The following is a 26,212-nucleotide window of genomic DNA, read 5'->3' as shown; positions in this document are numbered from 1 at the left end:
CAGGAAGTCTCTTACTCTCGAAGTGAAGCTGGATATTATTCACAGGCATGAGAGGAGAGAAAACTAATAGCATTGCTCGCAACCATGGCTTGACTCCATCTACTGCCTATACTATTTTCAAGTCAGCAGACTCTATTAAGAGGGCTGGTGAGACCATATCTTCCTTGCAAGCTAAAAGAACCACCTGAACTCGTGACTCTGCAATGGACAAAATGGAAAGCCTTGTGGAAATGTGGTACATAAGTTTTGTATGTGGTACAATTATGCACCTTTTGTTTACATTCCACAGTTGCCGGCTAGCGTCTTTCCCGCTCCACTCTCCCTCCCTTCATAATTTTAAGATCATCATTATAAAGTTAATTATATACATACATTAGTGTACATTATAATGACTTAGTCTTTAAACTGCTTAAATGTTTAACTTCATAATTTTTACTTTCATTAAACCTTATACTGTACTATTATGTAATCTCACTTCGTTTACTCTCAATGAAGTTCAAGTCATGGGTCAAACTTGTTATAATTGGTTCACTTAACAAAAATTCACGCAACGAAAATTTTTTAGGAACGTAACCCATTCGTTAAACGGGGTTTGCATGTACTTTATAAAACCAGTTTATCTATCCATATTTTTCTTTTGTTATGTTTTATTGTTTTTATAGAAAAAATTACGATGCTCTTTTTTGAGGAGGCTGGAACAGATTAATGGCATTTCAATGGGGAAGATAACTTTGAGATATGAGCAATTTGAGATAAGAGCTCTGTCACAGAACAAATTTAACTTGAATCTTGAGGTACCACCATATTTTGGATTTCCTAAGAGGTATTGCTCCCAAACTTACAATTTTAACAAGATCCTGTTTATAAAACTTTGATATCATGATTGTGTGCAATGAACTGTTCTTACATTTGGATGTCCTAAGGGGGCAATTGTCCAGTGGGGGGCTGTTTTTCGGGAGCAATTATCTAGAGAGCAGTTATCCTAGCTCCCTAGATAACATGACGTATATGAGAGAAAAATAATAATACAATTAATGTAGTTTAATTTTTCATATAAATTCTTTCACATTAATTAACAGACAAAAATTGCTATCAAACTTAGTGAAAATTATGATGAACACTCAATGAAATGTAATGGTCACACATATGCACAGGCGCACACGTGCACACACACACAAACACACATCCAAATATTACAAAATTTAAGAGGAAGAAGTCTGAAGTCTGAAGTCTGAAGTCTCTTACACAATCAGCAAACTAGTACAAGTTGTGGGACATTGTACTCTCCTTCACAAGCATTTTGAAGGTGGTGATAACCTGAGCATAAAGAGAGTCTTCCTGTGGCACTGAACGAAACACATCCACAGGAGGGCCTTCTTCATAGTCCATCTTTTCTATCCCATCAACCAGAATGTTTTCATCTTGAAATGCTGTCATGGAAAAGAAAATTTATTTCTTTTCATAGTGCTTCAACACAATACGAAATGTATATAAACATAGAAAAACATATATCTATTAATGTTTTCAACCTCACCAATTGATTTTGGAGCAGGGGCAGCAAGGAGGCCAGACTGTGCTGCAGCCACACGGCCATACATGACCATGAGGTGGAGCAGATCATCTGTCAGAGCAGGAAAGGCTCTTCCAATGGCCACCAGTGAGGGAAGAGATTCCTTGATGATCTTCAAACGTTTGTTTTTACTCAGTACTGTATAGAATTGGATAGCTTTTACTCTAAAGCTGATAATGATGATAATTTTAGGAAAATAACAACCTTTCTATCTATACACTACAGTGATAGCCAATACAAACTAACCCACCAAACAAAAAAAATCTGATATTAATAAATCTTGACCTCTGGATTCCTAGGAAGTACCTCTGATATGCAGTAAGCAGATAATAAAAGTACAAATGTGAAGAAGAGATGTGGTGTGTCAAATGAATGTAACAAATTTCATAGTGAATGTGGGTATCAAGTACAACATCCTCAGGTATTTCAGGCAGATGAAGTAAAATGGCAGAGCAAATTGACTATGACAGTATATATGAGTATAATAAATGCAGTGGCTATACATAAACACTTACAGTAAAACAGGATGCCTTTCTGCTAAAGTACAATAGAGAGAAATTGTAAGAGGACAAGCAGAGATAAAGGAAGGATTTGAGACGGAGGAGGGGATACCTAACTCAGAGGCAGCTCATATTTCTCTCTCTCTCTCTCTCTCTCTCTCTCTCTCTCTCTCTCTCTCTCTCTCTCTCTCTCTCTCTCTCTCTCTCTCTCTCTCTCTCTCTCTACAGAAATAAAAATTATAATAGTAAGTTATTTTTCATACTAGGTACGTACATTATGAATTAAACCCACGCAAAATTTTGAGAAAAAATTATAGTTTGCCTGCTCTTGGCCATTTTCTGAAGTTGACAAATAACAAAAAATATTCATTTTTATAATAAAGTAATCTGTTGGTTCCACAGAAAAAAAAAAAAATTATTGCCAGCAGGGAGCATCAGTACTTATCCTGGTATAAGGAACTCAATACACCTTTGTAATAATGATGAAAGTCATATACGACCTACATTCTGCTGCAAAATGCAGCTGTGATGCAATATGCATATCCTCAGATATGTCACAAGCGCTCCAAGGATACAAAATATGTGTCCTTGTGTTGAAGGGGCTAAAAGAGGCTTGTGCTATAGAATGTCAGAATATCTATGAGGTACAGTAGGCCCAAGGATGAGTAAGGATGAAGTATACCAAAATCAGAAAGGAGGCTTGTGCTGTAGCTAACCATTTACAGACCTGTGGAATATCAGAGTAAAGCGAGAAACAGTTTGCCATCACTCACCTGACAATAGTGTTGCTAGGGTGTTTATTCCCAGCCTGGATATACTAAGAGTAGAGGGCATAGCATTTTGCAAAGCCAGATGGGAAGTTAGTTCAATGGCAAACAGCTGCTTCTCTAGATCAGGAAGTTGCAGAAGCTCAGGAATCCAGTTGAGACCAATGGCAATATGCATGGATGGGACACCCCTCACCACAGGTCCTAGCAATTCACCTGGATATCCCTGTTAGACAACAAACCAAGCTTTTAACCATGGTCTTGTCAATGTGGAAAATTACTGTGATAGCAGGTATGAAGACATGCATTGTCTTAATGTATCAATCTAACTACAATAGCACATAAATCATAGATGTGAATCAATGCATCAAGTATATACCTTCATAAAATACCATAATTGATGGCATATAGGACACACCTCTTTCCAAAAACTTGACCCCAAAAATCACCCTGCATCTATAACATAAAGTTGAGACCTCTCATAGGCTCATCTCCCTGACACTCACTAACCTAGCTTACGATCAGTACTTCTTTCTACCCTAACTGCATGCATCATTATTTAATTACTGGCATTATCAATATTACCAGCATTAATACTTAAAAAAAAATTATTGTAAAAATGAAAGCAATCTAACCTGTAAGGCTGTGACCCATGTTTATAAATATCCGCTGATCTTGATGCCATCTGGCAGTGAGGAGTAACACCAAGTTCATGATCATAAAGTTGATAGTGAAAGAAAAGAAGAAAATAGAAAAATGTTGATTGTGAAAAAGAAAAAAACAAATAAACTTGCAATAACAAAAGTGAGAAAACAACATCGGCTATCCATCAATTCTCCATCCGACCTAATCCAGTCATAACAAAATACATCAACACCCTCACTGTTATGGATGCAGGAGGAAAAGGGTTGAGCTATACAATCTACTACAAACTACAAGTGGTACATTATATCCAGAAGCTTGATAATAGATCAGCAGCAAGGGCTTTTGGCCCATCACCTACAGAAAAAATATACATGTCAGGCAACAGCAAGAAGATCAACTGAAGAGCGCAAGGAAAAGTAAACATAACATTTGTTGCCCAGCCCCACTTTGGTCAGATGTTGAGGATGACACTGCTTTTACAGCAACATTTTCTGCTTGTGTAATGTGCTGCTAGATTGCTTTCAAAAGTACATCCTTAAATACACTAGAAACCCTTTTTCCTGAATCTGACCTCCTGACTTTGGGGTGCATCTTATATGCCTGTGCATCCTATATGAATCAAATACATAAAGTTATTTTATGAAAGTGACATTAATCTACATACCTGGAAATGAACCAGTTTAGCTAATGTTGTGTCCTTAAGGAAAGCCTGATGAATGTATGAACACACGATACTTCGCACCTCCTGGAGTATCAAGGCACCAGCACCATCCTGAAACATGAAGTTGCAACATTATAATTAACTCACTTAATAACTTAGTGAAAATTTTCACTCTAACTTTAACCAAGTGTGAGCTTCACAGGTCATACAGTTCCTGTGAAACCAAATATGAAGTTTGTAGGAAGGCTGATTCCACTTGCTTATACCCATAAAGGAAATATGACTAAGATAAATAAATAAGTGTAATACCAATACACAAATTCAATGTAGAATGGAATTTAATAGAGAGAGATATCCTGTAAGATAACTGAGGTTATATATACTAGAATTTGGTCTTACATGATCATTTATTACCTATGAAATAAAGTCACACAGATAAATAAAACATCTGAAATGAGCAAGTCTGATATCCTGCAGTAATTCACCTTTTCTCTTTCCTTCATCAAGCAGGCCTCTAAAAGGATTTGCACAGCAGCACTCTCTTGGGTAAGTACTAATGCCCCTCTGAGCTTCTCTCTCTCCTCTTCTATTGTTTGGGGAGAAGTGGCAGTGCCAGTGGAAGTATTGGTACCAAGGTTGTGAGAAATTGCAGCTGCTGGCCTATTTTGCATTTGTTGTGATAGGAAGGTGCGAGAAGACAGCAGGTACACTTGCAGCATATATATTACAAGATGCAGCAAGGGAGCACACCTATGGAAGTCAAAGATATACACATTAGGATCACAAGTACAATGTTCTATTCTTCATTATTTCTATCACACTTCCAAAATTATAAGCAAATCAACAAAACTTATTGAATATTCTGATATCAAACATTTCCTCTGACTACATTAACATGGCACAACATTTGAGAGACAGAAAATACATAAAACAAAGACACTTATGCTTCATCTCTTTTAAAGAGATGGATAGTTTACAAGTTAACAGAAGCATGAAAAAAAAAAGTTTGAAACAAAAAAATAACAAACCAATATTAAAGACAAAAAGAAAAGTTGAATTATACTGGTAACCTGTATTGAGTAAGAACAGATTTGAAGGTAAACACATAACTGTAATATAGTAGTCGAGTTGCATCTACCTTCACTAAAGTTACTGTGCACCATCTCAAGTGTGCCTTAAATGGAATAACTGGAAAAGAATCTGTACTTTTCCAATGTGACATACCCCTCTCTTGCCTATCCAACTTAAGCTACTTTCACATGATCAATTTTCACTGGTCTGGCACATAATGCACAGATTACCCCATTACCTTTTCTCTCCCATCACCCACAACCATTATCTTCTCTCTCCCATCACCCACACTCATTACATTCTCTCTTCCATCACCCACATGAAAAGATGAAAATATTACGAAAATTCATGTACTGATCTTGAAGGATAGTTCCTGAACAATTGATGAACTTGCTGATTTGAATGACGTCTCCTGAAGCTCCTGCCAACAAATTTAAACTGAGGAATTGGGGATGAAAAGAGTACCAGCAAAATTGGTGCCTCGCTTGCTTATGGATCACATAAAGCAGTAACAAATGCATGTGTGCCAAGAACTGAAAGAAGAGTTGGGAGTTGATTCTTTTTTTTTTTTTTTTTTTTTTTTTTCAAAGCTCATCACTGGTGATGAAAGCTGGTGCTACAGCAGTGACCTAGAAATGAAACAGCACTCAAGTCAATTTAACCCCCTTCAATTACCATTTGCATGCTCTTGGTCATTTCCTGAAGATGACAAACAGAAAAGTTCATTTTATGGTAAACTAATCTATTAGTTCCATAGAAAACAAATATTGGTGCCTATCCTAGTATAAGCAAATGATAAAGCTTTGTAATAATGATGGAAGTCAAGTAAGCCATCATATCATATATGAGCTACATTCTGAAAGATCTCTTACAATATCCAGGAAAAATAAAAACATTATCATCTTAACAGAATACAGGCATGACGCAGTACGTGCATCCTTAGATACGTCATGAGTGCTACAGACACAAAATAATAGGCGCCCTCACGATGAAGGAGTTTAGCATCCAATGTCACCACGACCCAAAAATGCAAGTCAAGTGAAGTCCAATAATGTCAAGATGATGTTGATTTGTTTCATCAATGCAGGAGGAATTATCCACAAAGAATTTTTCTTCTCATCAAACTGTTACCCGGACTTTATACTTGGCAGTTCTGAAGCATATGTGAGAGAAAGTGAGATGGAAACGCACCAAACTGTGGTAGTGGTAGATTCATCATTACAATGTGCCAGCGCACACTGCCTTGAATGTGAGTTTCTCACCATAAATGGCATGGCTACACTTTCCCACCCTCCCTATTCATCCAATCTTGCTCCTTGTGAGTTTTTGTTCCCCGTATGAAGAAAGTCCTCAAAAGACATGGAAGAAGTTAAGAAAAAAGTGATGGAGCATTAAATAGCATATCTTTGCAAGAGTTCCATAACAGTTTTGTACAATGGAAAACAAATTTGGACCAGAGCATTGCTTCACATGGAGAATACTTCAAGGTGATAAAAGTGTAATGTAAAAATATCTGAATATAATTATTTAATAGCTCAAGTTTTTGGGGGGTACCCTCTTGTATATGTAAAATGAAGCGAAGAATGAACTGCACTTCCCTTTAAAGAAAACTTGCTGTAAAGCCTCAGTTCACCATGACCATAAGAGCCAAGACTTGCAGCTTTGCAAGAATATGTAAACATTGGCCAGAATAACAATGGTAAAGGGAAATCTATGAAGACGACAATTCACTGAAAGGAAAGCATCCATTCTGACCTACACATCGCAGGCCATGCTCTCAAGCAATCAGTTTTAATAACACTACTAATACATGCTCTCAAGCAATCAGTTTTAATAACACTACTAATAAGAGAGAAGTGCTTCCTCACCTGTACACTTCATCATCACAACGGAGAACATAGAGAGGATCCAAGATAATGTCATCCTCAGATAGTGCCCGCCGAACTTTACCATGAATTTCTGCTGGCAATAATCCTTCCACTGTCATGGCCCAAAGTCTTCGTGGAAACAGGGAGTTGAGCCTCATCCACACTTGCTTATAAGTGTCTGAAAATCAAGATCTATGTTATTTGGTTTCTATAGTGGTAACTAACAGCTATGTCCCGTTTATACTCAGACAGCCAGGAACAAAGTAACACCGTAACTGAATTTACCGGATAACGAAGTACCATATAAGGAGGACTTACTGTAACACAAACATTTCCAATATAGCCTTACCTCACTTAATGACCAGGTCAATAAACACACTGGTCGACAAGAAAGGAGCTCCCATAAGACATTATTATTGTAATCATCATGTATTTTATTTGTTACATGCCTTACATCCTTATTTTGTTTGCAGGATCAACTATTGGTGTCACCCGAAATGACTGAGTCAATCATTGCCAGGCTACCAGGAGATCAAGGTTGCCTCTGTACTTTTGTGTCCTTTAACCCTTTCAGTCCGGGGACGTATATATACGTCATGGTGGCTACGCGCGCCAGTCCGGTGACGTATATATACGTCCACAAGCCTTACCTCCAGTGCGAGGACGTATTATTACGTCTTGTGGGCCATAAGCGTTTTAAATGAGCGTACCCAAGAAAACCAGCAGCCATTCATTCTCTTAGATATGTATATTATCTAGGAAAATGAATATATGTTACTATTATATCGCAGACAAGAATAAGTTTTCGCATGAAGGTTGATTTTTTCTCTGTTTCATCAGCTATAGCAGCCACAGCCACCAGCTTAGAGAGAGAGAGAGAGAGAGAGAGAGAGAGAGAGAGAGAGAGAGAGAGAGAGAGAGAGAGAGAGAGAGAGAGAGAGAATGTCCATCATTCCCACCACCCACTATCTGATGATAATTCCTCTCTCTCTCTCTCTCTCTCTCTCTCTCTCTCTCTTTCTCGTAGTTTTTGTGTGTGTGTGTGTGTGTGTGTGTGTGTGTGTGTGTGTGTGTTGTGTCTGTGTGTGTGTGTGTGTGTGTGTGTGTGTGTGTGTGTGTGTGTGTGTGTGTGTGTGGGGACTGTCATGTTGAAACTTGCTTCTTCTTTTTGCGTTTTTTATTTCGCGTTTGAAGCCGTGTGTGTGTGTGTGTGTGTGTGTGTGTGTGTGTGTGTGTGTGTGTGTGTGTGTGTGTGTGTGTGTGTGTGTGTGTGTGTGTGTGTGTGTGTGTGTGCTGACATATTGAAGCTTCTCTCTCTCTTTCTGTTCGCGCGCAATTTATTTCACGTTTGAAATAATGTATATTTTGCATGACAGGTATATGTTGCCATTTGCTATGCCTGGAGCCACCACTCCCCACCACCCAATGCAAGACACTCCTCTGCCCATCCTCACCACAACCAGGCCACAGCCCTCCACCTCTGGCTTCACCGCACTCCCCTCCACCTCCGCCTTTCCCTCACAGCCTTCCACCTCCGGCTTCACCGCACTCCCCTCCACCTCCACCTTTCCCTCACAGCCCTCCACCTCCGGCTTCACCGCACTCCCTCCACCTCCGCCTTTCCTCACAGCCTCCACCTCCGGCTTCACCGCACTCCCCTCCACCTCCGCCTTTCTCTCACAGCCCTCCACCTCAGCCTTTCCCTCATAGCCCTCCACCTCCGCCATCACAGCACCACCACCCAAGAGATTCAGAGAGAAATCTCCTGAAATGTAAAAAAAAAAAAAAAAAAAAAAAAAAAATATATATATATATATATATATATATATATATATATATATATATATATATATATATATATATATATAAAAAAGTAAAATTTTGTATTGTTTTCCTTTTTAGCATAGCAATGGGAAGTGTATTGTAACATACAAATATTTTTACACATCCTGATATATTATAGTATCTGATGAATATATTGAGTTTATGGCTAAAACATTGATTATTCAATACTTAAGCTTCAAATCTTGGCGCGGGCCCGAATGGAGTGCGCCGCGTGTTTTCTAACTTCCGCGGCAAATGGGTTAATACACTTGGAGCCATTCTACTGTATTTCACTACATGTACTAATGGAAAAATGTTTGCACATTCTAAAGTACTCAAACCCTATAACTTTCTAACTCTACATTCCAGCTTATGTTAACTGTCTGTAATCTTTGTTATTCTATGGGTGGTTATGTTTAAACAAGATAAGTAAACCTGTCCTTACCTAAAACTCTGCGAGGAATGCCAGGCTTTAGAAGGCACTTGACAGAAGATACAAGAGAGCCAGCCAGGGGCCACAGCTGGTATGGAGGCATTCTTAGCAAACGATCCAGTAGTACCAGAACCTGGCCAGGGTTGTGAGCAGCATCCTCCATAGCTGCAACAATGTAATATTTCCAATATAGGAAAATTAAATTTAACTAATGAATTAATGTCTGTCTAACAGTTTGCAATAAAACTTTTAAGGAAAAATCAATGAACTTTTTATTATGTGTGAAAAGAACCTATGATTAGACCTGCAATACTTACTGTCTTGGAATTATGACTAGTTTGCACAGGTTCTCACCTCTAATTACAGACTGAGGATCAAGAGGTAGTGGAGGTGGAAGGATGCCAAGTCTGGAGTTTGCTGATGGTGTCTGGTAGAGCCAGTCCTCCACCAGACACAGCTGGGGATAGTGACTCACAAGTAGCTTCACCAGTGGGGAGTATAGACCTGAAATGCAAAGAAAGCATTAACCTTATTCTTAACCAAGAAGTAGATGGAAATACAGAAGCAGGCAGGGAAATCTAGAGTTTACCAGGGAAAGAGATGAATGAGAGTACTGGTTAACTCTTGCATTAGAGAGGTGAAAGAGGGTTGCAACATACCTGCATACAGCCTCTGTTCCTTTTGTGCATGTGAGAGCAGGTATCTGATGGGAAGCTGAGCAAACAGATGTGGAGAGTAAGAAAGCACCCTCCGGGAACTAGCAAGAAGTTGGTGGCTGTTGGTGAGGCGCACATCTTCATACAATAGTAGGTAGTAGAGCAGCAACAGCTGAGATGTCATGATTGAGGCAACTGGTGTGTTGCAGCTGCCAATTAAGTAAAAGACAAGTTGTGTAAAAATATTTTTTTCTCATTAGATTCAAGCTATATATGGAATTTTCAGTTATAATATATATTATTTTCTTCATATGTAGCATCTAGAGGTAATTGTTTGGTTACATGAAGTGGTAGAAAGAGATGACAAAGGATAATTCAAAAGATTGGATATTATGAAAGTGACACTAAGACTCCAAAATGCAGTGTTAAGATTTCTAAAGGCAGTGCTTGAATATCTGAGAATAAAAAAAATAAATAAATAAATAAATATATATAAAAAAAGAGAAGAATGGGAGATTGAAAAGAGTGAGCGTGTAAGAATGGAGTTTATGAATAAAAATGGAAACAATTGTCATGGTCACCCACTTAACAGAATTTTAAAGAAAAGCTCTTTAATATATACAATGAAATAGAGGAAAATTTACCATGTGGTGGGTGAAGTTTGAGAGGATAGGTGAGATGTCTTGGAGGTGGATGTAGTGGGGGGAGTGAGAGCAGCTTTCCCACGCACTGCAAATCTCCGCAGCTGGTTGCCTCTCAAGGCCCCACGCCTCTGGCCTGGTTTCTGGTGCTGGATTGACAAACCAGATAGCCACATTCAAAGCTGTTCATATGTTCACTCCCGGCCATATTCATGGAGTACATGGTTTAATACCCATGAACTATTGAATTAATGATTACATAAATCTTTAAGCAGGTAAATCAATATTAAAACCTTTATGAAAGATGCATATAACAATATGATAATGACAGGAATCAAGTGAGGAACTACATATTTAAAATTAACCTAAGCATAGAAAAGTCAAGAGTTACCTTTTCATGACATTTTCCAGAGTTTTTCTCAGTGAATATTGACTGAGAGAACACTGCCATTATCTCTTCCTCTGAGATGGGCTCATTGAAGTGATCTGACATGCCACCCTTGTTGGAGCTCAGGATGATGGAATTGACATAAACTTCTATCAACTGTGGCATCACTGGGTGTAGTGGTGTTGAAGAAGCACATATCTGACTGTGAAGCAACATTATTTTTATTGGAGTAGCACTAATGGCAATCCATGTTCTAGTGTAAACCTTTACAAACAAGCTAGTGTGTTACACACACACACACACACACACACACAAACAGTCCAGCCATCGTGCCGATCACACACAGCTGACCAGCTCGCAGAGAATAACTACAAAAGAAGTTGGAGACTGGCCTAGATGTATGTACAGGGGGAAAGGGGGCCATAGGTTCTCCTGTCTCCAAATAAATAAGTGTTGGATCATATAAAAGGAAAGAATAACGAGAGAGTGATGGAACAGAGTAGTGCTGCCAGGCGTATGGCGGAATCAAAACATACACCATCGTGTGAAAGCCAATGGTACATAGAAACTCCTGTTGGTCTAAGGAAACTAACAGATGATATTATGGACAAGGATTTTTCGGGATTCAGGGACAAACGAGGTAATATGAGAAGGCTAATCAATGTAGAAAGGGAATTAAGGTATATGAAGGAGGTGATGTCCAGTCTAATGGACAAACAGGACCGACTGATAACGGAAAACACAGACCTGAAATTGAGATTAGCAGAATGTGAGAAGGTCAGTGCAATAAATCAGGGATTGAAAGAGGAGATTCAAGAAATAAAGAAACAAAATGACATACTAAAAGCCACATGTCAAGATTACAAAAGCTCTTTAAGGAGCTTGCAGGTTAAAGTGCAGGACAGAATTGTAGACAGGGCAGAAGGTGGACTGGGTGATAACAAGCTGAAGGAACTACGAAATGAATGGAAACAGGAGCAAGAAGAGGAAAAAGTTAAATTTTCAGAGGTTGTAAAGAGACAAATTCAGGAGAAAACGAGTCGCTGTAACTGAGGTTATTAAAGAGAAAGAAGACCTGCGGGATGCAGTGGACAAGAAAAAAAAAAAGCTTCGTGATTTTTGGGATGAAGGAAAAGAAAAATCCAAATAAATTCACAAGAGAACGTGAAGAGAGAGAAGTGGCCAAAACTGTTTTCAAAACAAGTACAAGACAGCACACAAGAATTAGACCTGGAGATGGAGAAGTGATCAGGCAAGGAAGATACAGTGAAGGGGATAGGAGAACAATGAAGGTGAGAATGAGATCCCAAGTGGCTGTAGAGGAAATTAAGGCTAGAAAAGGGAAGCTAGTCAATGATGTTGAACACAAGGATATATGAATAAAAAGAGATATGAAGTTAGAGGAAAGGGTAAAGGAGAAAGTGTTAAGAAGTGAAGCTAAGGAAAAAAAATGAGAAAAGGACAGAGACAGAGAAGAAGAATTATTATTGGAGGTTTCTGGATATGAGACTACCCAAGGAAGAAAGACGAGGTTGTGGAGAAGGCAAGAAATTAAGAGTGACATATTAATATAGATGGTTTGTTATCAAGCATATTGGAAGTTAGGGATTATTTGAAAGAGAAAAAGCCATATGTAATGTGCATCACTGAAACAAAACTGAGAGGAAAGATCCATGTCAACTTTAAAGAGGAGGGATATAATAACTGGAGGAGAGACAGGAAGGATAAAGGCAAAAAGGTAAAAGATAAAGCGTGGAAGAAACTCATAAAGCAGAGAAATGACTATAACAGATGGCAGTACAAAGATGCCAGAAATGAATATATTAGAGTAAGGACAGAGGAAGAAAGAAACTTTGCAAAAAATGTAGTGAATAAAAGCAAAGATGAACCCAAACTTTTCTATAAATGGCAAAACAAAGAATAAGGAAACAATTGAAAAAATAATTAAAGAAGGAAAGACATACCAAACAGAAAAGGAAATGTGTGAAATAATGAATGAGAGCTTCAAAACGGTATTCACAGCAGAAGATGATTTCACAGAACTTAATAGGACATGGGATTGCCAAGGATTACAGGAGATCACAGTGTACAAAGAGGATATTGAAAGATTATTGGATAAGTTAGAAGTCAGAAAAGTAATGGAGCCAGATGGTGTATCAAGCTGGGTGTTAAAAGAATGTAAAGAGCAACTACTGGATCCAATTTGGGAAATAATTACAAGTTCAATAAATGAAGAAAAAGTTCCACTAGAATGGAAGAGAGCCAACGTAATACTGATATTTAAAGGCTACTGAACCACTAATTTACAGGCCAGTGTCACTTACAAGTGTCTTGAGGAAGTTATGTGAAATAACCATCAAAGAAAAATGGGTTAAATTTCTAGAAGAGGAGCAAGTCATATCAAACAGACAATTTGTGTTCAGGACAGGACAGTCATGTGTATCAAACTTATTAAGCTTCTACTCGAGTTATTGCATGACTTGAAAACAGAGATGGATAGGTAAATACAGTATACCTGGATATCAAAAAGGCTTTTGATAAAGTCCCCTCATGGAAGACTACTTTTGAAACTAGGGAACATAGGAGGACTGCGAGTAACTTTGCTCAAATGGACAAGAGATTATTTGAAGGATAGGGAAATGAGAACTGTGATCAGAGACACATACTCATCTTGGGGTAAAGTAACTAGCAGAGTGCCACAAGGGTCAGTGTTATCCCCCATTATGTTTCAGGTTTATGTAAATGACATTCACACTGGGATAAACAGTTATATAAATTTATTCACTGATGATGCAAAGCTGCTAAAAGTTATCAAAATCAGAGAGGACTGTCTGCTGTTGCAGGAAGATGTAAACAAGATCTATGAGTGGAGCAGGAAGTGGAAATTGGAGTTTAATGCCAAGAAATGTCACATAATGGAACTAGGAAAGAGTAAGAGAAGACCGGTATGGAACTATTTGATGGGAGAGGAACAAATAATGAGGACTAAAGTGGAAAAAGATCTAGGAGTGATCATACAGAAAAATCTGAGCCCTGAAAAACACATAAGTAAGATATTTGGACAATCATATCAAATGTTAACTAATATAAGAGTGACATTTAATTACATGGATAAAGATATAATGAAAAAAATCATCACAAGCATGATACGCCCAAGGCTGGAATATGCAGCAGTGGTATGGTCTCCAAGCTCTAAAAAGGATATAAGAAAATTGGAAAGGATACAGATTGCTACAAAGAGGACCACATATGAAGAATGACTGAAGGAAATGGGACTGCCAATTTTACAAGATAAAAGAGAACGTGGGGACCTAATAACAACGTATAAGATAGTAAATGATACTGAAAAGATAGACAAAGAAGACCTAGTGCTGTTGACAGAAGAAGGAAGGATATGAGGACATGAAAAGAAGGCAGTGCATGAAGGATATTTGAAAATACAGTTTTCCACACAGAACGGTGGAAAAATGGAATGCATTGGATAATGAAGTTGTTACAGCACATAATGTGCATAATCTTAAGGAAAAATTAGATAAATGGAGATATGGAAACAGGACACTATGAGCCCTGCTCAAACCCTGCACAATACAATTAAGTAAATAAATATGCAACATATGTACATGGTTGCATATTTATGGGAAAAAAAAAAAGGTTTTATGAGAGTGAAGTAAATTTAGACAAAAATTTGCAAACATTCTATGATGTCCTAGAATCTTTCTTGATCAAGGCCAAACATAAAGCCAACTCGTAGTCAGCCTCTGGCAGTAGTAGAGTGAGGTTATCTATGCTGTCTTGTTCCATGACAGCCCTCTAGATTTACATGACTTGGGTGGTTAGTAGTGCTTTATTATCTAAGAATTTAATGAGTGAGAATTGCCCAGATAATTGGTCTAAAGAAAGGAGGCCATACAATTACTAAAAATTTGCAATTTGACTGGTGTGAAGTGAATGAGTGTGAAGAAGTACATACGCAAATTTTGTGAAGTAGTGATCAAATACCACAGAAGAAACCTCGTTTTGGCAGACCACACAAGATCTCATCAAATCATGCTACAAACATACTGAAACAACTCTACTGTTCATTTCAGTATGTTTACATGGGTGTGTGGCTGCTGTAAGGGCAAGGTTAATTCTAAACTGCACCTGTGCATCTTTTTTCTCATCATGTGCCTTGAAGCTAAAATGTGAGGAAATACTTGTATATGTGAATGTATCAACTACAAAGAGATCTTAACTTCCTCTACAAATATAGCTTAATTTGTACTACATACTTGTAGATCCAATCCTTGATAGGAACCTTGTGCTTGGTAAACATACGACTTTTGAGTTGGTGATAGACACAGTGTACCGGAAGAAAACCTGGAATGTTGGCATTGAGGCCTGTTGTCACTGGCACCTTCACTGCATGCGCTGTCACCACCTGCAAGCCAAAAGTACACTATAATGATGCCATCTCTACTTACAGGGAAAAAAATAAATAAATAAAAAAAGCCTTACATGTGTAATCATTACAATTTATTTTACAACTATGGGCTCTCTTACCTGCTCTGTGAACACATCATGAGTGAAGATATACTTGATACGACCAAGACTGGAAGCACGAGTGATGACCTTCATGCCAAGAGCAGCACTAACCAATTCAATGATGGCACTAAGCTGCTGTACATGGAAGTGTATTGCCATGAGGAGAAGCATAGCTCCAAAAGATGACGACACACCACTGGCCCTGACCATGGAAGCAGAGAAGACAAATAATTGGAGAGAGAGAGAGAGAGAGAGAGAGAGAGAGAGAGAGAGAGAGAGAGAGAGAGAGAGAGAGAGAGAGAGAGAGAGAGAGAGAGAGAGAGAGAGAGAGAGAGAGAGAGAAAATGTGATCTATAAAAGTAAAAAGATTTATCACATTCTATTTCATAAAAAGTTACATACACTCTAGCTACCTGGCTACCATGACTCACATCATTCTGATAAAACATACAAAAACACACCAACAGACCAAACCTTTGAAATATCTCATTCCATAGCATATACTAGATAAATTTAAATAATTTACTGCTGTAACATGCACCAGTCCTTAAATGACTCACCTCCATTAAGCTCTTTATACTTTCTTGAAACTCTTATTAAATAGTAAGACAACATTACCTCTTGAAACTATATACAATATAATGCACAAGGCCTTGTCTTCTGAACTTACCCTGCAAAGTATGCCTCTTCCTTAACCAGCCACTTGATCCACTCAGAGGCCCTGCGCTCATTGTCCTGGGAAGAGATGAGGGAGGGGCAAGCAATAAGCATGCACAGACCAGTGCTGACAAACCTCACTCCCGCTGCCGACGGGGGAGGTCGGCAGGTCACCAGCTGCAGTAGATACATGATCTCTGTGTCCTCACTGAATCTGTAATGAGGCAAACATGTAAGAAGCTGACACAACTTCCCTAACATAAATTAGTTTACACTAATAGTCTCCTTCTGAAGTATAATTAAGATCATAAAAATGGTGTTTACAACAGTAATTTTCAGACCATAGACTTACAATAATTAGCAAATTTTGTATTTTATGCTGCATGGTACAGAGATGGAAAAAACCTTCACAAAAGTTATATATATATATATATATATATATATATATATATATATAGAGAGAGAGAGAGAGAGAGAGAGAGAGAGAGAGAGAGAGAGAGAGAGAGATACATACAGGTTGGACCTCCCAAACCCAGAATTTGCAGGAATAATTTAAATTTCTCAGAATGTAAGTTTGCTGCAACACTACTATGACGTGTCTGTGCTGTCATCTGTGTTCTTTTTTTTTTCTACTTTTTTGCCAGTACGTATTATTTGCTCGTCTTGTAAAATTAAATTTGTATTCCTTTACCATGTATTTTTCTGTATCTTGCATGCATATTTACTTGTACAGCTAACATGCTTGTAAGCTAAGGTCTATTACATTTCAGAATTGCTCAAGGAGTTTTGATGACCTTTGTTTCTGCTGACTGCCCATTGTCCACTCAGCTGCTCTCCTGCTGCCACACCTGTCTCTAGCTTCTGCACCTTTTAGCATATGAATTACCTGTTCTCTATTTGTTTGCTGTAAGTCTCACAGCTTTTGGAATATTTGTGCAAATTCCTGCTTACTTCATTGTTTTGGTACACAAGTTTTGCTACTTTTGCTGTGATTGGCTGCCTTGGTGTTAACTAGTTTGTACTCATGCCTGTCATTGCCTAAGTGGTGATTTATAATCTCTTTAAAATTTCTGATTGGGGTAAAGCAATATGTTCAATGTCTCAAAAACTCAATTCTTCCAATAACTCACACAAACAACTAAACAACCTTCTCTTCTTCAATGATGCTCAACTCTCCCTCTCTTTTACACTAACCATCCTTTACCTATTTATTACTTAATCTAAATTGGAAACTTCATATTTCATCTTTAGCTAAAACAGTTCCTATGATGTTAGGCACTCTGCATCATCAAATTTCCTCATCCTCCAAAATGCAAACTCTGTACAAGGGCTCCATACATGTGTGCATCACATGTGTTGAGAGGGGAAGGGAGGTTCCATTCCTAATGTAATCAAAAGCTTTTCATCTTATTAATTAATCTTCTCTAACTGACTGTCTTTATTATTTCTCACCACAGCAATGCTGCATCTCTTGCTATCTTTTACTGCTAGTTTCATGACACTTGCTTTTTTTATCATGCTAACTGCATGTCTTCCCTCCTCACACAGCCTTGCTGCACAAGACTTTCTTCATTCTCTCATCCTTATTCTGTCAACTCTAATGCAAGAGTTAACCAGTATTTTCAATCATTCATCTCTTTCTCTAGTAAATTCTGGAACTCTACTTGCTTCTGTATTTCAATCTTATTATTTGAATTCTGTCAAGAGGGAGGTTTCAAGAAACTTATCCTCTGGACTAATAATTTTAACTCTATATGTCACTTCAGGACTTTTTTTTTTGTTACCCTTTGTTAGTACCACTCCTTAATAAATAATAAAGTTAAACAAATTAGAGGAGCAAGACAGCTCTTGCTAGATATCATTGATAGACAAGCTTCACGTTTAAGTGAGTGTACAATTGTCAACTACAAGTAAATTCTGCATTTAGTCAGCCAATTTAAGGGTATTTATTGTAGATGTGACAATCTTTTTTTATCTAATAATGTATAGTCTATCTTACACTAAACCACTTACTTGAGGTTCGCTAAACTCTTTAGAGCGCAATAGAGTCGGAGAAGTGCTGTGGCATGGATCACCTGGGAATCTGGCAGTGTGTCGTTGCTATTAAAGAGCAGGAAATTCCTCAGGCGTTCACTCAAGTCTGTGCGTAAAGCTACCAGTGCTGATGCAGGCTGGTCATACTTCCTCTGGGGACAAACATGGACATAAATTTATACTTTAGACAACACTGTTTAATATTCTGCTCTCAACACAAGGTTCTCCACCAAAATTTTACAAAGATCAGGAAAATCATATTCATAAGTCACTTAAATATGTACTTTTACTGAGAACATCTTGCAACATTACAGAATATTACAGTTTGGAAGTTCTGAAGAGAACAGTTATACTCATATGATAATAAAAACAAATTTCCCAAGAGTAATACACTAAAACAAACAAAATAAGAATTGTATATTATATAAACACTTACCCTTTGGCCACTCTTGACAAACTGTGCAAACCATGAGCGTTGTGGCTGATTTGGAGAAAGAAGGAGCCCTGTCACATAGCTCACCACATCCCCTCCTTCCCCGCCACACAAACTGCTGCCTCCCATTCCTCCAGCATTAGCCTTCCCTGCATCCAGAGTGAGGTAAATAGCAAGTCCTGGCATGCGGCACTGTTCTACCTGCAGACAGGAAGATATCAGAAATAAGAATAATTAATTCCAATTGATTTAATCTCAGTTACTCTCAGTATGTATCAGCCACATATGTGGATGGATAAATTTAACATCTAATATGATGCATGGATTGATGCATTCATGATTTTCTGGTGCAATCAAAAGATCACAACTAAATAGCAACAAATACAGGAGCTCTACAACTTAGTCATTTAATAAACTTTATATCTGTTGCCATTTGTTGGTGTCCCCCCTAAAAAACGTCCAACGAACCGGTACAATTCGGACTGCCTCATTCTTATTTACAATAAATTCATATATAAATTTCTTTTTGAAGTTTTGAGCATTTCACGATAAAAAGTAACTATTTTCACATTTCTTGTGCAGGTCTGATAAAAAAAATCAATACAGGAAAGAAATTACAATTATATGACTGAAAGCACTGAATTGTAGCCAAAAAAGAAAAAAAAAGTGCGGCAAAGTTTGTTTACCAAATCAGCGGTTTCGGCGAACTTTCTTGTGGCGGTCAGACACGGCTAACTATCCTCTTCCAAATAGATGATTATAGAGTGTTTTACCTCTACTTTAACATGATTTCACCAGCAATACTTAATTTAGCTTCGTTTTCTCACAATTAACGCTCACTTTTTGGTTCAATTTACCCAAGTAAGGAAAACGCGGCCAGGGGAAATCGAACCGATAGTTTTTAGTGTGCAATTGTTTACATTTTGAGAATATGGAATAATATTTTGCCCTGTGCCATCTTTGGCTTATAAAGGGGATTGTTAAAAATTTTCAAGGCAACAAACAAATTCAATTCACCATAATTATGTTGATTTACAAAACAGCATTTTATAAATAAATCCTTAAAAATATCTAAAAATACTAAAAATAAAAGCTCCAAAATTTATTGTCAGTAAAAGATATTTTCAAATTTTAGGAATAATTGAATAATGAAAAAAAAATAAATAAATAAAAAAACTTACACAAAGGGTTCGCACGTTGAGGGCTTGGCTGGGATTCATTTGACATAGTGTACGTACAGCCTGGAGCCTTAACATACCACCAGGGACATCCTCATCCTGCTTGTCTCCATTCATCACCAGACCAGTCACAACTACAGTAGACATGATGAGCACATCACTTATTAATGAACATAGTTAATAGTTTATGAGTCCTCACCATCACCCCCATCAATGCTAACTCTATACAGGGACCTTATCTGCCCATGTATCAAATATACTTCACATGTATGGGAGCAAGGTGGGGAATGGGGTGAGGTTCCACTCATACACCTTTTTTAGACAGGGTGGAATCAAAAGCTTTGTCTCATCTACTCCTCTCCTCTAATGTTGTATCTCTTGCTATCTTCCACTGTTATTTTCATGCCAACTACTCTTCTATGTTGCTAACTGAATGCCTCCCCTTCTTTCATGGCCTTGTTGCACAAGACTTTCTTCTTTTCCTCATCCCTATTCTGTCCACCATCTTAAACCGTGTCCATACTATCAAGCAGTGCCCAATGGGTAAACACTGTTACCGTATCCCATTCTAATACATGGGGAAATGGGGAAAATCTGTTTAAGTTATGAGCAAACTGTGATATGAGCTTGGTTATGGAACAAATTAAACTTGTATCTCAAGGTATCACTGTATTAATCAAAACTGACAATTAGCCAAAATGAAAATTTAAATTCTTAAGTGTGACATCTCTAATCCCTCACTCCTGATCTCCTCTACTGGACCTGTATCACTGCATAAGGAATAAAAAACAACAACATTTATTGCCAAGCTTAAGACCAGGGTAGATTAACATATTTTGTAATTTGGAAGAGTAGTGGTTAATATAAGGTTGAACTGACTACACTTCTAAAAGTTATGTTTCTTTTCTTTACCAATTAACAAAACAAAGTACTGCACTCAAGTCAGCTACCTACCTTCCCTGAAACAGTCGGGTTGATTGGCCACCATACGGGAGATGAGCATCGGTCCATTAGTGACATGTAGCAATGCCTCAGCCACTTCTGCTGGAGGTAGTAAGGCCGGCAGCTCAGCCAAGGCAATACACAGCACATCACTCACCTCCTCCAAGTAGCAAGGGTTGTCAAATAACTCTGATGCTTTGTGGTAGAAGTCCTGCCGTGGCTCTCGAATCTTGATGTTGGAGAAATTTATCTTAACAACTTAATAAAGTTGGTTTAATCAAATAATAATGTACAGTAAGCCACCGCACTTGGCAAATTAATTGGTCTGGCGAAACTACCGCCAAATGCGAATTTTGCCAAGCATGAGTTCTTTATACCATATAAATTGCCTAAAAAATGCCGCAATCAGTCTTTGGTCATTGCCAAAGTCCCTCTTTTGACCCCTAAAATACCATCTTTCCTTCATCTATCATCTTGATAATTTTCTCCTTTTCACTCACACTGTATGATTTGTGATGCCTTCCTCATCTGTACTCCCATTTTTCCACCCGTTTCCCTCGCCCACTTTTGTCCTTGCCGCCACCATCATTGTCCTTACCCCCACCGGTACCACCTGTTGTGCTGGTAGAGGTGATGTTGGCGGTAAATCGCCAGAATTCGTTTCCACACTAGCAGAACAGAGGGTAGCACAAACAAAATGGCTGAAGGGGACTCTCACACTGCATTCTGATAGGTTTAGAGAGGTCTGACATCACCGAGAAGCCGCATGATTCACCTTGCAGCCGCCAAGTTTGAATTCAAATTGCCAAGCGTGCACTCGGTGGTCCGTGACCACCCTACCGCCAAAAGTTATTTTCGCCAAGCTGAGATTTGCCAAGTGCAGGGGCTTACTGTAATGGTCTTTACTAATCAAAGTAAATCATGGTGATATAACGGTTTGTTTGATAAACACACATACGGAAGGGATAAACTGTATTTGTCCTTAACTAATCATTGGAATAAATGTTGGTGATATAAACAACTGGGAGATGGTTCAAAATTTCAAATTAACTATAACAAGAAATAAAACAAATGGAAATAGACACGAGCAGAAAAGCCTATTTCACTTTTCCTTTGCAAATATCTAAGATATATAACATTACAAATCCTATCAATAAAGCAGAATGTATCCTTTTATTGGAGTGCATGAAAAATTAACACAACAATAAACCTGCCAGAATAGTATACATGCATATTTCTTGAATGCCAATACATTAAAACACTTTATTACTTTAATGGGGTATCTGACACCTGTGGTTGTGTTTGCAATCCTTAAAACTGGCCTCCGAACATCCTTGTATTCTAAATGTCTAGTGCAGGTTTAAATGGACCAAGTTAAAGGTTTTAATCCACTAACACCCCCTTAAGCCAAGTTCACCACTGCCTACTGCTAAGAAATTTTCTAGGATAAAAAATCTGATACTTCTGGCTTTCTGCAGGTTTTCATTTTGTTATTTTTTCTTGATAACTGTAAATCTTACTTGTGCCATAACCAGCAGCAGCTCTGAGAGGAGGAGGCGGAGTCTGCGTGTAGGATCTGAACACTCAAATTCCAGAGCCAAGCCATTGGCGAGGTTCTGTACTAGCACACTCTCACCTTGGTTTCCACCTCCAAGCTTCTGCCTGAAATTTAAAATGTCATTAAAGTTATAACATTCCATGTATAACAGTCAAACCTCAATCTTGTTATTTCATAAATACACCTATAACTATAAATTCAAATTCAGACAGTGAAGTCATAAAAATCCAATTTCATTATTCGTTATTTAAAACATTTGAGCAGCACAATGTAGAAATCAGTGATGGCATCAATAATTTTCAAATGTAACACTATGTTGCACATGTTTTTGTTTTCTGTCTTAATACAGACATCCATCCAGCTACCCTTGGTTTCCAGCTCTTTCACTCAGCTGATTGGACAAAGGAATGAAAATCTAATAACCTAAACTAACCTGACCCTAACTTTAACCTAACCTTAACCTAACCACACTATTGGTCAAAAGTTAGATCTGAAGAAGACGCATCAGTGCTGTGTGTTGCTTCAACTAGGTTAGGTTAGGTTAGATTAAGTTAGTGTTAGGGTTAGATTAGTTTTGGTTATCATATTTTCATTCCCACGTCCCATCAGCTGAGTAAAAGAGCTGTGAAGGGGAAACCAGGAAACAAGGACAGCTGCATGGATGTCTATTTTAAGGCAGTACCATTTATTTTACAACAAGGCATGAAATATTTAATTTCTAACAGGTTCAGTTGGGGGTAGGTATTTAATAAAAAAAAATAAATAAATAAAAATAATAAAAAAAAAAGTCTGGCTTAAGAGAAATCCTGAGCCATCTGTAAATATTAACAGGGTTAGTGATATTTTTCTGCCACTCTATACTATTGTATGAAATGTATACTATGGGTTTTAAGAAGATATGGAAGAAAATAATAAAAAATTAAGGAGGTATAGTCGTACGAGACCATTACCAACAGTACTTTTATCTTGAAATTATGGAGAGAGAATCTACTTAACTTAAAATTATATTAGGTATAAAAGGTGTCTGACATTTTGGCAGCGAACTTTGGGGCCGCCGTGGTACAGTGGAATCATGCGTGCTTTGGGGTCCGAGGGGTCTCCAAGCGCACGGGTTCAAATCCCGTCCACGGTCCGAGTGTAGGTTGGGCTTCCTCACTCGGATGGATGGATGGATTTAATGTTAGACGCCGCAACAGCGGAGGTCATTTGGCGCCGCTACAAATTTTTAATGGAAAACAAAAAGGTTTAAAAGAAAAATTATAAAATGACTAAAAGCATTCCTCACTCGGGCAAGTTTCCTAGCAGATGGGCTTTGAGATAGGAGGTACCCCAAAAAGTATCCCCTTTAGCCCATAAATTCCCTTGAAAAGACCACATGGTATAAATAAAAAAGAAAAAACTATCATTTCAGTAAAAGTACAAAATAGGACCTCTCCCTTTTCCTCCATCCCACCCCCCGACACCAGTTCCAGCAAGCTTGGGAGACTGTGGTTGAATCAGGATTTTTAGGGGGGGAGCCAAGAGGTGATATATGGCAATCCAAAGAAATCTAAGAACAAAAAACGGCCATTTTTAAGGGAAATTTTGGAAAATGTAAAAATTAATAGATAATTTTTGCTGAAATTATCATAACCTAACATAACCTGCTAGCGGGGAGGCTGCGCCCCCCTGACCCCCCAAACTATTCTAACCTAACCTTACCGGAAAAATTTGGAAAATGTAAATATTCATGGATAATTCATGCTAAAATTATCCTAACCTAACATAACCTGCTAGCCGCGGGGCACAACCCCTCGGACCCCCTCCGCTAAACTATCCTAACCTTACCACGAACACTAACCCAGCCTAATCGGAATACACACTAACCAAAAATAAAAAAAATTCTGCAGGCACCGGAATATTAATTTAAGGTTCTCTAGAATCACTGCTCCACGCTGATCTGTATAATACGTATAGTGGTTCTGTAGTTTTACCTAATCTAATTACTATGGCCTTACGAAAGCCGTCTCCATATCAAAAACATCAGACATGTTGTATAGTAAGTACTCTATCGCCTTGTATGTTTGCTTCACTGATTAAAAAGGAGGTGCCATTCTTGACTTTTTCCGTGATTTCTTATAATTGCTATAGTGGGCAACTGTGGTCTGACCTCGTGTTTCACCTGACAGAGGCACACATCCCAGGCAAAGGCTGTCAGCGAGACGACCGTCAGCATGCTTGCATCCCTCTCCCACACAAGACGCGGCCAGTTGTTGTCTTGTTGAACTGCCCGCGACTTGCTTACCTGAGCTGTTGTTCCTTTTTGACGTCCGCCTCCAGAGCAGGGAAGTCAATGGAGAGGAGGGCGACGAGGGAATTGACCACCTCGATGCCTGAGAGTATTCTGAGGATGACCTTCCTACCGGCGATGCACTCCTCAGAGTGGTCCAGCGGGGCGATCAAACTCATCCGCACCAAGCACGGCAGGATGGCGCGGATGTCCTCCTCCCGGCAGCATGCTAGAGTGTGAATGTCCGACTTCTCGATCGCCTTAAACACTCGCGGGGAAACTGGTGTGGCGACAGGCATGGCCACGCATTGAAAAGTGCGAAGGTAGAACACCTTTCTCTCACTCCATCCGTGATGATACGAGACTCTGCCGTCTGGAGTGACTGCAGTGGCCTACCTCACTGCAGCCCGGGTACTGACTACTGACAACTGATTGCTGGGACTGGGACTGGGAGGCATCATGGGGCTGCGGCGCCGTGCAGTTGCTACATAGTCCTGGTAAACTTAACATCTGAAAATTTCCTGCCAAAATTAATGGAGATCTAAAATAATATCTGATTATGAGAGAGTCATTGTTATTATATATATATATATATATATATATATATATATATATATATATATATATATATATATATATATATATATATATATATTTTTTTTTTTTTTTTTTTTTTTATGGAAGAGGGAGAAGCTGGCCAAGAGCAAAAAAGATAAAACAAAGAAATATCCGCTGCCATTTAATAGCCAGTTCCTTAAAAGATTAATAGAGTTCAAGGAGATTAGAATTAGATTGGACCTCCTTGTAGTTAGTGAAGGCAGGGACGAATATCTAGAAACCTCTCTTTACAGAAGTCACGTCGTAGGAAGATGGAGATAAAGAAACAGGCTGGGAGTTCCAGAATTTACCAGAGAAAAGTATGAATGATTGAGAATACTGGTTAACTCTGGTATAAGAGAGTAGGACAGAATAGGGGTAATAAGAAAGCCTTGTGCAGCGAGGCCACAGGAGGACATGGAGGAGGGGAAAGATGCAGTTAGCATAAAAATAGCGATAAAAGATAGCAAGGGATCCAACATTCCGGCAGTAAGAAAAAGGCTGAAGACACTTCAAGACAGTCAGTCAGAGGAGAGGAGTTGATGAGACAAAAAGCTTCTGATTCCACCTATTTAATAAAACTGAGTGGAACCCCACCAAACATGCGAAAAGTACTCCATACAAGGACGGATAAGGTCCTTGTGCAGAGTTACCAGTTGGAGGGGAAAGAAAAACTGGCGGAAATGACTCGCAAAGCATAACTTCATAGAAGTTGTTTTATCAAGAGATGAGATGTGAAGTTTCCAGTTTAGATTATGAGTAAAGAACAGACCGATCAAAGATATTCAGTGTAGAAGATTGGGACAGCTCATCCCGGTAAGAAATCCATTTCTCACTAGCATGGCTCTTAGGAAAAGGTCATCCAGGTAAAAAGCTGAGTGTCAATGAAGAAGTGGGGATAGTTGTCTGGAAGGTTGTGTCGAGTTGATAGTTGGAGGAATTGAGTTTTTGAGGCACTGAACGTTACTAAGTTTTCTCTGCCCCAATCAGAAATCT

At 38.5% G+C, this 26,212-nt stretch overlaps 1 protein-coding gene across 1 annotated transcript; it reads right to left on the bottom strand.

The window, feature by feature from the left end:
* Nucleotides 1-1,026: 1,026 nt before the first annotated feature.
* LOC123518599 (integrator complex subunit 2-like) lies at nt 1,027-25,071 on the bottom strand. Its single transcript, XM_045279493.1, has 20 exons — nt 24,635-25,071; nt 22,313-22,454; nt 20,805-21,021; nt 19,854-19,984; nt 18,676-18,873; nt 18,219-18,391; nt 16,219-16,419; nt 15,567-15,750; nt 15,296-15,444; nt 11,028-11,226; nt 10,640-10,785; nt 9,999-10,204; nt 9,694-9,843; nt 9,352-9,504; nt 7,083-7,260; nt 4,629-4,893; nt 4,147-4,254; nt 2,844-3,063; nt 1,535-1,708; nt 1,027-1,430 (listed from the first exon to the last, which is right to left on the bottom strand). The coding sequence occupies exons 1-20, from the start codon at nt 24,916-24,918 to the stop codon at nt 1,258-1,260; spliced, it is 3,651 nt and encodes a 1,216-aa protein (XP_045135428.1). The 5' UTR covers nt 24,919-25,071; the 3' UTR covers nt 1,027-1,257.
* Between the last annotated feature and the right edge of the window lie 1,141 nt (nt 25,072-26,212).

Source organism: Portunus trituberculatus, chromosome 44, assembly GCF_017591435.1.
Source record: "Portunus trituberculatus isolate SZX2019 chromosome 44, ASM1759143v1, whole genome shotgun sequence".
NCBI lineage: Eukaryota > Metazoa > Arthropoda > Malacostraca > Decapoda > Portunidae > Portunus > Portunus trituberculatus.
This window is presented reverse-complemented; position numbering and strand designations above follow the sequence as displayed.

Bases quoted from the DNA above. Each gene is read 5' to 3' on its own strand.
- LOC123518599 (XM_045279493.1), bottom strand. From the start codon at position 24,918: ATGCCTGTCGCCACACCAGTTTCCCCGCGAGTGTTTAAGGCGATCGAG. The intron at 22,455-24,634 runs GTAAGCAAGTCG...TTTAAATTTCAG, and splicing joins AAAAAGGAACAACAGCTCAG to GCAGAAGCTTGGAGGTGGAA. The intron at 21,022-22,312 runs GTAAGATTTACA...TCCAACATCAAG, and splicing joins TGCTGCTGGTTATGGCACAA to ATTCGAGAGCCACGGCAGGA.